General features: G+C 34.7%; 1 protein-coding gene across 4 annotated transcripts in view; it reads right to left on the bottom strand.

Annotated features, from left to right (window-relative positions):
* The window catches only part of LOC126743659 (storkhead-box protein 1), a 109,720-nt gene that overhangs the window by 6,239 nt on the left and 86,715 nt on the right, over positions 1-16,766 (bottom strand). For all 4 annotated transcript variants that reach the window (XM_050450860.1, XM_050450861.1, XM_050450862.1 and 1 more), the window contains 2 exons: positions 15,248-15,418; positions 6,262-6,457 (listed from right to left, as the gene is read on the bottom strand). In XM_050450860.1, the coding sequence (XP_050306817.1) occupies positions 6,262-6,457; positions 15,248-15,403 (352 nt within the window). In that variant the 5' untranslated portion in view covers positions 15,404-15,418. The remainder of the gene's footprint in view (positions 1-6,261; positions 6,458-15,247; positions 15,419-16,766) is intronic.

Genomic DNA, 16,766 nt, shown 5'->3' with positions numbered 1-16,766 from the left:
AGTCCATACTTTCCGCTTAAGATTTATTGGGATGCTTTGGGATGCTAAGTCTTGTTCTCCGGGATATTTCGGCTGTTTGGTTTTGTTTTCCCAGTCTGACAGCGTATCCCAGGTATATGTATTCCTCGACGTTTTCGAGAGCGTGGCCTTCTATTACTGTTTGTTCGTTGGTCATTATATTGGTTTTGTTTAGATTCATCTTGAGTCCGATTTGTTTTGATGTTTCTTGCAGTTCTTCCAACAAACATATCTTTTAGCAAAATATCATCAGCAAATCAAAGGTGACTTAGTCGAGCTCCATCTACGTTGATACCTTTATTTCCCCATGGCAGCTTTTTAAACGAGCTTTCCAGTGCCATCGTAAAGAGCTTAGGGGATATGGTATCTCCTTGGCGGACCCCCTCTTCTATCTTGATCTTATTTATTGATGCTTCTTCGTTGATGGTCACTTGTAGTGTTGCGTTGTCGTAGATGTGTTTTATAAGTTTGGAGTATCTTGTATATCAATTCTTGCCTCGTCCATTGCGTTCAGGATAGCCCAGGTCTCGACAGAATCGGACGCCTTCTCGTAATCGACGAACGCCATGTGCAGAGTTATGTTATACTCGGTTTCTCTAGTAGAGTACGGACGGTTTGTAGATGGTCATTTGTACTAAATTCCTTCCTGAATCCTGCTTGCTCGACTGGTTGATAGAAGTCAAGTTTATTTGTCAGCCGGTTGGTCAAAACTTTTGTAAGAAGCTTGTACAAGTGTGAAAGAAGACTGATCGATAGTTTGCAATATTGGTGTTGTCCCCTTTTTTGAAGATTAAAACAACCTCGGCATTTTGCCAAGATTCCGGTATTTTCTCTTTGCTAATACATTTGCTTAAAAGGAGACAAAGGGCATGCATTTTTAACATCTCAGCAGTAACGTGGTCTTCTCCAGGTGCTTTCCTATTTTTCATTTGTTTCAGGGCCTTTCTTAGTTCTCTTCTGTTTACTTCTGGAATATATCTTCGAATCCAACGTTTCGAATTTCTTACCTGGCGATGTTTGGTTTAGGCAGGGTTGATGTATACAAGTCCTTGTAGAAGTCTTGAATGCCTTTATTACACCTTGTCTATTTGTAACCGTTTCCCCATTTTCATTTTTTATTTTAAAAAGTGTTTTCCTTCCTCCAGACATATTTGACCTGAGTACTTTCATGTTTGAGTTTTTTTCAATAGCTCTGCTGATTATTATGAAATCTTAGGTCTTTTCGACATTCTTTGTTTATTGTTTTACATATTTCCCTGTATTCATTTGAGTCTCTGGCAGTTCTTTTCCTTTGGTCTATTAGCTTCAGTGTATTTGGGCTTAGTTTGGATGGTTTTTTTACTTTGTACTTACAACAAATTGTCTTTGTTGCTACCTGGATACTGCTCGTTATGGTTGTTGATAGCTCGTCCAGTTCCATTTTCTTCAGGTAATTTAGGTTGTGCAGTTTGGCTTCTAGAATAGTTTGGTATTCGTCTACCTTTGACATCAATGTTTCAGTGGTTGGATAGTTTCCTTTTTGAACCATCTTTTTCCTTTCAGCATTAGTGTTGATTAGCAATCTTGTTCGGACCAATCGGTGGTCGCTGCCTGTATCGAAAGAGTTTAAGACAGACACATCTTGGCATATGTCTCGTCTGTTGGAAATTATATAGTCTATTTCGTTTTTTATTTGTCCGTCCGGGCTTCTCCAAGTCCATTTTCTCTGGGGGGGTTTTTTGTAAAAGGTATTCAAACAGTATAGATTTTGATGTTGGAGGTATTCTAGTAGCATTTCTCCTCTGTCGTTTCAGTTTCGGCCCTCGGGGGAACCTGTAACCCCTAGAGGGCGCGTCCCCAGGTGGCGGATAGGGGAATGCCTTCCAGATATGGGTGGTAGGAGGGAAATCAAATACCTCCCGGACCAACAGGTGTGGGTGTCTGACTCCAGAGGAGCGACCCAAAACAGCGTCTAACCCAAAGTGGCCTTTTAATGCCAAAACCCTTCCAATGTTGAGTTCTAAAACAGATATACCCCAGGCGAGTAGAGTGAAAAACTCAGATCTCGTACTGATAAGTCAGGCCGCCTCATGGATTCTGGGGGAAGGCAAAAACTCAATAAACCCAAACATCAACCCCGCTTCAAAGATCGAAATCAAAATTGCTAAGTATAACACCCGCACTATGAGATCAAAGGAACACCTTGAGATCCTGGAAAACGAACTAGAGCATATCAAATGGGATATAATTGGCCTAAGTGAAACTAGACGTCAAGGAGAGAGTGTGACCACCCTTACGTCTGGACACCTATTATATCAGAAGAACGTTGACACAAACTCACATATTGGTGGAGTGGCAATCATGATAAACAAAAAACTAAAACACCGTCACTAAAACGGAGGCTGCTTCAAACAGAGTAACATACATTATACTAAAGATCAATAAAAGATGCTCCATGCAAGTAGTCCAAGTATACGCCCCTACAAACTCCTCTCCAGACCAAGAAGTCGAACAATTTTATGAAGACATCGAGACAGCTCAAAGGTCGGAAAACGCCAAGTTTCAAATCATTATGGGAGATTTTAACGCGAAAATCGGCCGGAAAAACGAAGATGATCCACCAAATATAGTATCATATAGTATAGGAAACCGAAACGACAACGCTGAACACATATGATCAAATCATTGAATCTAAGAGTTAAGCCACAAAAAATCTCTTGTAAAAGATCAAATAACACTTTTTGAAAAATCAATACTACATTTTGTAATTAAGGTTTTCGAACAAAATCAATTAATATTAGGCAATAAAATAAAAGAATGATAACGTTTTGTTCTAGAAAGTCACAATGAACATCTAGTAACTTATTAATATCTACAATTTCAAACCATCATATTTCAAATGATTTACGATACTTTAGAGAGAATCTAGGTAGGACTAATCTTTTCTAAAATAAATACACCACTTACTACAGCTACTTAAGGTTATAGAAACCCTATATCAATGAGTAGTGCTAATTCAAATCCACTACATCACAAAAACAACACAAATCGTTTATACATAAAATATATATACAGGTATACTAGTTTCAGCTCTAGAAATTACTTACAGAAACATAAGCAACCTCTAAAATCCTCTAAGATCCGCTAAAAGAGCTCATCTGATCGGGAGTACATTGGTTCGTTCATTAATGCTTGTTTTATACAGTTGTTAAGTGAAGATACTTGTATTGAGGTTGAAAAAGGAAACTCTAAGTGAACACTTAACTGGCCCAATTTTTCTTCTGCTAATTCCACTCTTTTCACATTTTTCTGCAACATCACTTTGTCAAATGACATTCGGTCAAGGCAAATGTTTATGTACACAAATTATATACTTTTAATTCATACTGTTAATACAAATTTCAATAAGGCCTTTGACAGAGCTAATCATAACATTATAGTTCATCAACTTGTTGTTTTTCTACACCATTTAACCTTCTTTTGTCCAATATTTGAAACTTTGGAACCATGATATCCTCTTTCTGCCTTAACCTCTTCTTCTCTCTATTTTTCCTTCTATTAATAGTTGGAGCAAATGGTAGTTTCCGTTGCGTAACACATATGCCACATACGCTGTTTTGATGCGTTTTATCGTGCCTAACAATAAGCGTTCTCTTCCTATCTTATCAACATTTCCTCGTTTGTTATTCCTGCTGTCCACGGAACTTTCAAGGTTTTTCAATAGATCCACATTTTAAGTGCTTCCATTCTATTCATTGTGCTAAAGATAGGTACCTCATACGTACGTAGATATCGCGACATCTCTAGGCAAGATGGTGAATGTTCCGGTACAGAGGTTTTATTGGAGTTTATGGGATGTTTTAGTAAACAAAAAAATAAAATGAAAATTTCTTTAAATTCCTGGAGGAAAAAAATAATATTTTCTCTACAGGCTGGTAAGAACGGAACACTGTCTTATTTTATGTATTCCAGGCAGTTAAAACATTTCAACTTTCTGTGAGAAAAAATGATGTCTTTGGACATTTCCTCAACTGCCTGGAAGAAGAAAACTTTTGATCTAATTCAGGCAGTTGAGGACGAACCCAGTTGAAACTGCCTGAGATCAGTAGTGCTAGCGATTTATAAAAACTAGGGTTTATATAATAAAAATATGATGATGTCGTTAACTACGTGTTATTAGAGAATCAGCACTCATGGTGGCAACATTGAGAGTGAAGAGTCAGATTTTCTCCCAGATATAACTCCTTCCTTCTTAAAAGTCAAATATAATGAAGAAGTGTGTTAGCTCTATTTCTAGCCGGTTCCAGGTTTAAGTTTCTGGAATCTTGGAAACATATTCTTTTTCTGGATAACCAGTAATATAGCAATAATTATTACAGCAGTAATGGCAACAGTATTGATTACTGCTGCGGTCAAAATGGTGGTCAACTGGTTTGTTAGGTTCCTTAGTTCTTGCAGGTTAATGTACCGTTTTTCCTGTTCGTTAGGTGTGTTTTTATTAATTTATTTACACACTTTCCTATGAAAGCAACAGGTATTGATTTTTATTGCATTTATGTACAACTATTTAAATTTCTCGCCAATATTTTGAACTTTACTTCACTGAATTGACAACTGACAACTATCGGCGATGCGGCTCCTTATATACTCGGCAGAACGTTGCTTCAGAAGATTCCCTTTAACCTTCAAGACGTCATGCGGTGTTTACAATATCGTTACATTAATGTGACTTACAGTAGGCATTTTATAAGATCGTGATATTTGTGCCCATAGTCCTGAATCTCCGGTAATAGCAATTGAGTTTTCCTCCAATTAGTAGGACATTGTTGAAGTAGGTTTTTGTTGAAAAGAAAAAATTGTTTGATCTATTCCAGGCAGTTAAGGACAAAACCAGGTCAACTGCCTGAAAGAATACGCAATTTTTTGAGGTTATTTTTGAACTATCTGGAAGAAAATAATTATTTATTTATTCCAGGCACGTCCTCTTCCTCAACATTTAATCTTTGGTTCGTTTTTCTTGCTGTTCATGGGAATTTTAAGATCCTTCAATAGATCAACACGTATGCCTCCTTCTATGATCTGTTTAAAGCGTTTGACTGTGTCTCACTGCCAATTTTACTTAAAAAACTTGCTCATTACAACTTTGCCAACGGCCCTTATTGAATCTTACCTTTCTCACCCAATATGTAGGCTACAAAAATGAAAAATCTCAAAAACAACAAATTAAATATGGGGTACCTTAAGGGTCTGCGGTAGGAACTCAATTTACATCAATGAATTGTCTAATTTTCAGGAAGCCTCTAGGCTTAGTTTTTTTTCAAACGACCGTCCATATAGTTAGGTAGGTCAAATCTGCTTGATTGGCGAATTGGCTTTAAGACCCTGAAACTAAACTTCATTGATGGCCCGGATACTCTTGACCTAAACTTCTTAGAGTCGTATTAGACCCTTTGCATGTCACACAGTTGAATAGGAAGCTATCAAATATAATTTTTCTTATAAGAAACATATAGACAAGTATCTATCTCCCATTCCAAATATCTTAAGCCATCTTGCATTTAGTGGTGGGGAACCAATGCGAGAAGAGTTTTTTAAGTTCAAAGACGATGCGTGCGTGTTTTCGTTGGACTTAATTATCGAGAGAGCTGTTAGCACCACTTTATTTCCTTAGAAATCCTTACCTTATATACATAATCTGTATTGCCTATCTAAAAGAGTACCTATACTCCGCTTTTTGAATATTGTATGGGTGTAAAAGTAGTCTAGTAGTAGTCTTCTAGTCTATTCATTGTGCTAACGTGCGACGAGCAGCAAGCACTCCTCGCGACATCTCTGGACAAGTTTGTGAATGTCCCCTTACACTAGTTTGCCGCTAGGAGGCCAGTTCAGTCTGAATATTGGCGGGAGTTTTAAATCAAAATAAACGGTAAGAAGTAAATTAGTAGTTTTAAGTGATTGTATTTAGTGTGTACGTGTATAAGTCAGTTGACTAAAGCAAGCAACGCTTAAGCACGTTAATTTTGCCTTGGAGGCATTTATTAACAGTTATTTTTAGCCGGTGTTGACGGCTTAGCAAAATATACTATCGCAAAAGGAAATTATCTTACTTTGTAAACGTCGATATAATTATACCGATGATGATGATGCTCGCGCCCGAACGGCCAATCATTTCAAATCGATAGTGGCCATTTATTCGATCTTAAGTTACGCGTTCGAAGTTACTAAAGCTTAATATACTTATATACCTCTATAGCATGTTCTTACCTAGTGCGACGATTTGGTATCCGGGTGGTGGCTGTAGAACCCTCCTGGCCCATGCGTTCCTAAGAACCTCGATGGCACATGGTTCGGAACCCACCAGCAGGGCACCAGGATTCACGTAACCATAATAAACCAGACTCTTGGTGGCTCCGTTCAAGGCGTTATTCCACCAGCATACCGAGTTTGACGACAACAAACCCTAGAAGAGAAAACCAACATTAGAAGAAAGACTAAGAAAATAATATTTTATCGATTCCGGGCAGTTGAGGAAGAAAACAGTTTATTGGTTAGGTACACTTTAAAAAATTTAAGATATTGTTATAATATGCTGTATTGAATTTCTCCATACACCCCAAGAGTTTCCTTAATTTTTTTACATGAAAGAAGAGTGTCATGGTTTATTCATTTCAATATAGACCGCATCTATTGTATTTTTTTCCTTTAAATTATAAATCAATTTGCATTCGCTTTTAGTAGCTCGTGCACCTACTTAATCGATCGTCAAATTTTACACGCTTTTTTTCACTAAAAATTTCTCCATAATTCTCGCTCTTTATCTATTTAAACTCGAGCTTTAATTGATATAGTGCTTTCTATAATATTATTACTTAAGACCTTGCCTATATATAATAATAAACCGTTCTCATGTGGTGTAACACAAATGATCTGCAAGGTTCACAATATAGTAAACACTCGGTATAGGTCACCACACCTGCTGAAATACACGCAGATTCATTAAGTGATAATGAGCTGAAATAGTTTTCGCTAAAAGGTCTGTCTTGAGTTTTGTAATGTTCTTTTCGCGACTCACTCGAACTTGATGTCTGCGTTAAATTGACGTTAATTAATGACTTTTGTTATTAATATAAATGGTGGGTATACTCTCTGTTTGTAGAGGCGGAAAATTGGTTTAAAATGTCATTTTTTTTTCCATTTTGTGTTAATAATATTCCATTACAGTTCTATCTGTATCTGTAACTATAACTGCAGAGGAAAGTGCAAACTACTGCACTTTATCAGCATCATCATCATGTTAATGGATCTTCACTATCAACAGATTACTGGGAACTGGATTTAATCCGCACAAGATCGAAATATATGGTAAAATTTGAGAGAGACATGTGGATAGTATAAGCTCAAGATGATGATTTGTCATATCTCAAACTGAGAGGGGAATATAGGTCCAAAAAATGGGTAGAATACTCATTTTCTTAGGTTGGTTTTGATACAATGTTATTTCATTTGTGCGTTGATCCAATAATACTTCTCCTCCCAAATAATTTCACTAAAGCTGTATCTTAATATTTCTCAGGCATTTTCAATACTTGAAGATGCAAAAAATGTCTGCTATGCCTGAAAAACTACTCCAAGAGCCTGCAAAAAGGAAAAAAATACAATTTTTATTAAGAAATTACATCAAATGCCTTAAAGACGTTAAAAATTATGGCCGATTTCTGAGAAGCGATCAATTACGGACCATGCCTAGACCAAAAAAAAAATAAGAACACTTCAATTAAATCATGATTAAAACCAGCCAATTTTTTAATTCAAGTCATGATTTACATGGTTTTTTCTTTAACTGCCTGGAAGAGAAAAGTGATTAATCTATTCCAGGCAGTTGAGATCAAATAAATGTCTAACTCCTTAAAAAATTGTTTGGATTCAGATAGCTAAAAACATGGATAGATTTGGTCTCTCAAAGCATGCATTAAACACATTTTTTTTTAAGACTTTAATGCCTGAAATAAATAAATATCTAAGAAAACTAGTTCCAATTACTGAAAAATGAACAATTATGTATAGTGCCTAGACCAATAGAAAAAATACACTGATTTAAATCATGATTAAAATCAGCTGATTTTTCAATTTAAATCAGCTCAACCATCTGAAAAAAGACACAATTTTTTTGGTTTTTTCTTCAAATGCCTGGAAGAAAAAATTGATTAATCTATTCCAGGCAGTTGAGATCAAAGACATTTAATTGTCAAATTGTTTGATATAACCTCATTCAGGAAATATAAACTAAGTACCACAATGTTGCCAATTAGGTACTTATTAAGGGAGTTTCAGGTTGGTGTCACATTAATCCTTTAACCTGTTTCGGTTCTAATTCATGTATATCCGATAATAAACGGGAGCACCAAATGTTAGAATTTTTACGCAACTGCCTGGAAGAAGAAAATGTTTAATTTATTCCAGGCAGTTGAGATCAAAGATCTTTAAACTTCTTAAAAAAATTTTTGGATTCAGATAAGTAAAGACATGGGTAAATTTGGTCTCTTAAAGCATGGATCACATTTTTTTCTAAGCCTTCAGTGCCTGAAATAAATAAATAGAAAAAATATCTAATAAAACTAGTTACAATTTCTGACAAACGTTCAATTATGTACCAACAGAAGAAATAAGGACACACTGATTTAAATCATGATTAAAACCAGCTGATTTTTCAATTTAAATCATGATTTAAATCAGCTCAACCGTCTGAAAAGAGACACAATTTTTTTGGTTTTTTCTTAAATTGCCTGGAAGAGAAAATTGATTGATCTATTCCAGGCAGTTGAGATCCAAGACATTTAAACTCGTTGAAAAAAAATTGTTTGAATTCAGATAGCCAAAGATAAGGGTACATTTGATCTCTTAAAGCAAGGATCACATTTTTTTTAAGCCTTCAATGCCTAAAATAAATAAATAGACAAAATATCTAAGAAAACTAGGTCCAATTCCTAAAAAATAAACAATTATATACCGACAGAAAAAATAAGGACACACTAATTTAAATCATGATTTAAATCAGCTCAACTGTCTAATAAACAATATTTTTATTTTAAAAATTTTTCTTCAACAGCCTAGAAGAGAAAATTAATCATTCTATTCCAGGCATAATTTTTTCACGCAGATAGCTAAAAAGATAAATAGATTTTTATGGAGATATCCTGATTTCATTCTTCTACTACTGGCTCAACTTTCTGAAACTTATGTTTCTTCCTATATGTAGTTTATCTATAATCTGTTCCTTTTAGTAACATTATTTGTCATATCTCAGACTTTAACTAAACTATCTCGTTTAATTTTGGAACGTTGACGTATGAACTAACTGTAGTATGTTTGATATAACCTCATTCAGGAAATATAAATTAAGTACCACAATGTTTTCAATTAGGTACTTATTAAGGGAGCTTATACATAAATTAGAACCGAAACAAATTAAAGGATCAATGTGACACACACTTGAAGCTCCCTAATTGGCAACATTGTGGTACTTAGTTTATATTTCCTGAATGAGACATACTGACACGATAGGGAGCTCCATTATTTGAATTTTTCCTCAACTGCCTAGAATAGATCAAAAATTTTCTTCTTCATTTTTTCCTCAACTGCCTGGAAGAAGAAAATGTTTAATCTATTCCAGGCAGTTGAGGAAAAATCCAAATAATGGAGCTCCCTATTGGGTCAGTATGTCTCATTCAGGAAATATAAACAATTAGGGAGCTTCAAGTGTGTGTCACATTGATCCTTCAATCTGTTTCGGTTCTAATTTATGTATAAGCTCCCTTAATAAGTACCTAATTGAAAACATTGTGGTACTTAATTTATATTCCCTAATGAGGTTATATCAAACAATTTAGTTGAAATAAATAAAATAAGAGAGTCTTTAGTCCTCAACTGCCTGGAATAAATTAAACATTTTCTTCTTCCAGGCAGTTGAGGACTAAAGACTCTCTTATTTTATTTATTTTAGGCAAGCACATATTCAAAGCACAAAACCAGAACAACTGCCTGAAATAAAACATTATATCTTTAGATTTTTCTTCAACTGCCTGGAAGAAAATATGATTTTATCTATTATAGGCAGTTGAGAACCAAACCAGCTACATGATCATACTAAGAACCAATATATATCTTAGCATGATCATGTAGCGGGAATACCTAAAGGGGCATCTCAAAAACTTGGGTCTCTCAATAAAACAAAAAGGCTGTATACCCCGCAACAGCTTTTAACGCTTCACAAGGCTTAGATTCAACCATCTCACATATGAAGCTATATACACAAACACGCTTTGAGGCTGCTTGATTCCATCCAGAAAAGGGCCATACGCTTTATAGGAGATCCATGCAGAAATAACTAGAACCTTAGACAGTTTGGCACATAGAAGCTCATTCTTGTCTGAAATATATACTAAACGAAAACATAGACACAGAGTCTATAATCATAGATAGAACTCATATAATCAGATCGTTCCTGGATACTTCACTTTATGGTAATATTCAGAACCAAACCGTTAGCACAGATGAGATTCGTATAATTCAAAAAATAATTAATACAGAGCTTTCCAATGCAGACATTATTCGACCAATAGAAATGGGTGAAACTTACAAGTATTTGAGCTTTAACTAAGTCAAGAGTTACTTAACAATATCGAAACTAAGAGCAAGGAATCTTATAAAGGCCATTAACACATATGCTGTTCTGGCATATTCTTTCGGAATTTTCAAATAGAGCAATACAGAAATAGAGACAACACGCACTATGCTTGCGCAGTCCAACAAAGTCATCATTCAAGGTCTTCAACTCTTAGAAGGACATTGCCATTGGTTGAAAGGTGGATGAAGAATGCAAACCAGCTGCTTTCAGATCCAATCATCCGAATTTCACTTCGTTATCCTGTATATTGTAAGCAAACATTACCGAACGAATTTTGCTCTATAGACTAATTTATTACGTAAATAAGGAGGACAGTCAGAGAGGTCAGTGCAAAAAAAATACTGAGTGAAATACCAAAGAAAAAAATAATCAAAACTTGTCATTAATCATTTTTTTTGTTTACTACCCAGTTTGCTGCTGAATTTCGCTCGTATTTAATTAGACAAGACGGTTAAAGCATGAAGCTTTGCTAATTATAATCGCATTTAAGCAAATCAAGTCAAGGATACGACGCCGGCTCGACTCGACGATTCGCCTTATTTGGTCTTACAATAATTTCGGTTTTTTTCGGGCACCATCTAGAATATATAAGGCACAATTGAAAAATTATTTGCTCATTTTTAAGGCGAGGTTCCGACGAATTAAATGTACTTACGATTTCGAGCCTTATTTGATGAAGGAATCGGGTCGCGACCTTAAGGTTTGTGGTTCAAGATTAAATCGGTAAATTTATGATGTAGATTTTTTAAGTCTTATAGGCAACAAATGTCTGGGAATCCCAAGTATAGCACATCAACTTTAATCAATACAAATATCCAAAAAAACTTAAGAATTTAATCAATTTGTTCAAATTTACTCATTTGATTAACACCATTAAAAACTTATTCTGGTTTTCTTGTTATACCAAGCAACTATTGTTTGATGACCTTTAAGTAGGTCATACGCATAGAATCTTTAAGTTTCGGTTATGCCTCTCTATAGAAATTTTACGGTGTGGCCTATACTATTCGGTTTAGCAAGGTCGCACTATCGTTTACTTAACGAAATACTGTTACTTTTGCGATTTATTAATTAATTAGTTTGTTGCTTGATTGGTTTTAATTAGTTGTGCTAAAATGCGTTTCAATGAGTGGCATATAATCACGTAATTTTTTATGCAGTTGGATAAACTACGTAAGAAACTGAAAGATGTACCCATGAAAAAGTGTTTTCGCCCTCAACTGCCTGGAATAATTAAAATAATGTTTTCTTCCAGGTAGTTAAAGAAAAACGCCTCAGACTGAGTTAAATTAAATATTTGCGATAAAAAGGGCCAATTATGCATAAAAGCTAGTGAATACATATCAGGCCCAAAATAATGATCGTGAATTATTTAAATAAGATGGAAATCGAACAGTTTACAGCCGCGAGCTCGAATAATTTAATTTAAACAATATTTGCGATGGGAAACTTCTTATGGTACTTTATCGCGTTATAAACAACTAATTTTGAATTTTGTTTAACTGTAAAACTTACCGTAAATCTACATATTAAACGCCTACACAAAATTATTATTTAAAAAAAACGCATACATTAGCCAGAAAAAAAATGGGGTTTAGCATGGGTAATTATCGTCGCAATAACGGTGCTTGTCGACGTTAAATTGCGAACCTTGCAAGGTAGCCGCTAATTACAATATTACTGCAATAACGAGGTAAATAATTACATAGAGAGGATGTTTTGGGAAAATAAATTAATCGCCGCGATGACGATGGGATTTTTTTTTCTGATAGACATTTTATTTAAATTAATGGAATATATATCATAGGAAAAACTGCATGCGAATAACTTACATGCACTGATTCACGATCATTATTCTAATACATATACCAGATAGGTATATTTACGGATTTGGCCCTACACCACCTGGTGAGAAAGGTGGAGTAGGGTACCTGTTTTTAAATCATCGGCAAACTTTCGGTTTTATGGGCTATAGTAATTCTATTTGGTGAATAATTGATTCAATTTTGGTCACACATGAAAACACATTTTTTCACTGGTGTTTCACTGGACCAAAATCGGGACCTGTCAAACAGAAATAGAAGTTAGAACTTTGGTTCTATTTAGGGTAAAGAAACGATGTTTACTTTTTTATAATTTAGAAATTTGGGGCTACAACTTGATTACTTTTTAAGAAATTTTCATTTGTTTTTCAGGCCAAGGAGGCGATGATGGACACGACATTTCTTTTCCTTGCAGGCAGTTGACTATTATTAGCATGTTCTCTGTCTGGTTCAACTGCCTGGACGTTTCACTTGAAGTTTGTTTAGATAGTTGAGCTCATTTCGTATTTTTTCCAGGCACTTGGTATTTTTTCATTTTATTTAATTGCCTGGAAGATTTATGAAATTGCTGCAATTGCATTAAACAATAATCTCGGGCAGTTGAAGCAGTTTTTTAGCTTTTACTTGACATAGAACTGGCTTTTCTAGACAGCTATTGGAGGATATCCTTATTGTTTCCCAGACAGTTGAAATAAATTCATTAATTTCCAGGCAGTTGACGTACTTCTTTAATTCCACCAAAAAATTAAAGTAGTGCCTACATTTTATAGTCAATTAAATTATTTGTGGGTCGATTTTTTTCTTTTTATAATTTAGACTCCCATTCTTAATTTTTTTTTTGGAAATTGATGAACTCACATACAAGAAGTATCTTCTTACTCATGTTCTTTTACTAAAGCAAGTCTATTGTGGGGCTTAACTGTTCGTGTGAGTGGGAACTAAAACACTCGATATACAAAAATAGTTAACTGACTTATTACATTAATAAAATTATTTATTTAAATTGTATTAATCTCTTACTACAATTTAAAAGTCCCGCCAATATTCCGAATGAACCGGCCGCCTAGCGGCTGACCATCGTAACGGAACATTCGCCAACTTGTCAAGAAATTTCGCGGTTGCTTCGGATCTAGGTGACGAATAATATCGAATGCCTTGAATTGGGAAATATCATTTGAAACGCTAATAAGAGTATTAATAATTAAAAAATAAGCGAAAAGTTGTAGTGCTTCCTATTACAAATTACTGCAACATTGCGTTCTTCTGTGTTTAGAAAAAAATCGCTCTGTGTCGTGCATAAAAATCAGTCCTCTGATTCAAATCAATATCTGAAACATATTTTCAGTGAAAATAGTAGACTCACCTTGCTGCAAACTAAATATTTTATTTTCCATGCTGGAAACAATAGCATTTATTCACTGACTCACCAGTTAGAACAGGACTGCTTGTGATTATGTTATGTACGGCATATTCCAATCTGCTGATAGTGCTGATACATCTGATTTATTTTCAGTTTCGGGGTTGTGACCCAATATCTTCAGTATTGCGGAGGGTTGTTGGGTGAGGTCAGAAATAAAACAGAAACCTGTTTACCTAAATGTCGACGTTTCGACTTATATTAAGTCATCCTCAGGACATTAAGTCTAGGTTTCTTTAGTTATAATTAAAACACATTTATAATAGGAGCGTAGAATTATTTTTAACATGGGTTAAATTGGGTTAACATGGGTTAATGGGTCGAAACGTCGACATTTAGGTAAAGAGGTTTCTGTTTTATTTCTGACCCCACCCAACAACCCTCCGCAATACATCTGATTTATATTATTCAAATAATCCTTTCAATAGAACGCAAAGGCTCTCTTAGATAACGCTGTGGCAGTTGACGTACTTCTTTAATTCCACAAAAAAATTAAAGCAGTGCGTACATTTCACATTCTTATTTTTTTTTGGAAATTGATGAACTAAGAAGTATCTTCTTACTTATGTACTTTTACTAAAGCAAGTCTATTGTAGAGTTTAACTGTTCGTGTGAGTGTGAACTAAAACACTCGATGCATAAAAATAGTTAACTGATAACGAATATTTATTTAAATTGTATTAATTTCTTACTACAATTTAAAAGTCCCGCCAATATTCCGACTGAACCGGCCGCCTAGCGGCTGACCATCGTAACGGAACATTCGCCAACTTGTCAAGAAATGTCGCGCTTGCTTCGGATCTAGGTGATGAATAATATCGAATGCTGGGAATTAATTAGGAATTATTATTTGGAACGCCAATAAAAGTATTATTATTTGAACAATAAGCCAAAAATGTAGTACTTCCTATTACGAACTACTGCAACATTGTGTTCTTGCTTGTTTACATAACAATCTTTACAATAGAAGGAAAGCTTAGATAACACTATCGCCCTAATTTCCAGTTGATCCAGTGGTGACACCACAATATTGACAAATTACTTCTTTGCAATGATTACAGGGGAATCTATAAATATTTCATTGCTCTTGGTTTGGGGTTCCTTAAAAATGTCTTATTTCATGTGTCGTATATGTTAGTCACGGTAAAAATTTGTTCTCAACATATTTCAACAATCCCAGAGCTATTTGCCGTTTTTCTCCTTCCGTACGATGGATTAATAATTTCTGGATGTGTTTATGACCGTATTTATTTAAATTTTACAGGAAAAACTTGGAAAACTTTTGAGCTTGTAGCTCAAAAACTTTAAGGGTGTAAAAACTCATACCTGAAATAACAAGTAGCCATTTTCGTACATCCAAAAGTCCCCGGGATCCCCCTGGCAGCCTTCCTTTCGCACCACGATGGCCAGTACGTGATTGAGTTTCACCCTGCAAGAGCTCGTGCCGCCATCTTGTCCTCCTGCTTGACGGCTCGAAGTCATTTTCAGGTGATCATCCTAGAAAAACCAAAAAAAAAATACACTTAAATTAATTATCATTAAGAAACAAACGGCATTCATAGAGATATATCTAATATAGAGTACGAAATACCTTATAATAATAAAAAAAAATTCTCAAAGGACGATTCACTTGGATCTCTATTCTTCATAGTTTACATTAATAATATCAACATCTTATTAAAACAAATTAAAAAATATTCCTCCGAATAGGCTCTATGCTTGATTGTGACACTCCTCGAGCAAATGTTGACTCTCTAATGCAGTTTCCTGATAAGAATCAACTATATTTAAGCTTTGACAAATGTACTATCATTCACCCGTATAGTTAAATAGTTAAAAATATAATTACATGAGAAAAAAGAATTTGACAATTTTTGGGAAAAGGAACATCGGAGAAAGGAGGACAAGAGAACAAACTAGAATCAACAATCAAACATCGGAGAAGGAGCTTCGCGATTATATAAAACCGATTGCGCAAGTTGCGTGAAATAGGCCTTAACAAGAAAATGACATTACAAACCATCATATTGAAACTGAAAAGATTATAAATAAACACAAAAAAAAATTCCTAATAAACCTAAAAAAGAACAAAACTAAAACGACAAGGGGCAGAAACAAAAATGGCAAATGGAAGTCGAGAAGAATTTGCTTAACCTTGGTTTAAAATTTATTAAATGACAAATCTTTAATATTATTTGGCAAGTTTTTCCATAATGTAACTCCGACAACCGAAAATGACTTGTGAAAGTTACTTGTTCTATGTTGAGGTATCCTAAAACTTCCAACATTACGAGTATTGTGTAAATGCGAGATAGTAGTAAATAACTTATTTAAATAAGGGGGTTAACCCAACTGTATTATTTTATATATAAAGGCATATATATGTGAAATTTTCTTCTCCTTTCCATATTTAAAATAAAATTCATGTTTAAATAAGGTTTAATGGGAGCATATCACACCTATAGGTGTGATACTAAGAATTATCTTCTTACTCATGTTGTTTTACTAAAGCAAGTCTATTAGTAGTAGCGCTTAACTGTTCGTGTGAGTGTGAACTATAACACTCGATGCACAAAAATGATTAATACACTAATAAAAACATTTATTTAAATTGTATTAATTTCTTACTACAATTTAAAAGTCCCGCCAATATTCCGACTAAACCGGCCGCCTAGCGGCTGACCACTGTAACGGAACATTCACCAACTTGTCAAGAAATGTCGCGCTTTCTTCTGATCTAGGGACGAACAATATTGAATACCAGGAATTAATTAGGAATTATCATTGGGAACGCTAATAAAAGTATTATTAATTAAAAATAACCGAATAGTTGTAGTACTTCCTA

Source organism: Anthonomus grandis, chromosome 13, assembly GCF_022605725.1.
Source record: "Anthonomus grandis grandis chromosome 13, icAntGran1.3, whole genome shotgun sequence".
Lineage (NCBI taxonomy): Eukaryota > Metazoa > Arthropoda > Insecta > Coleoptera > Curculionidae > Anthonomus > Anthonomus grandis.
Note: the sequence above shows the minus strand (reverse complement) of the source record. Positions and strands in the feature narration are given on the sequence as shown.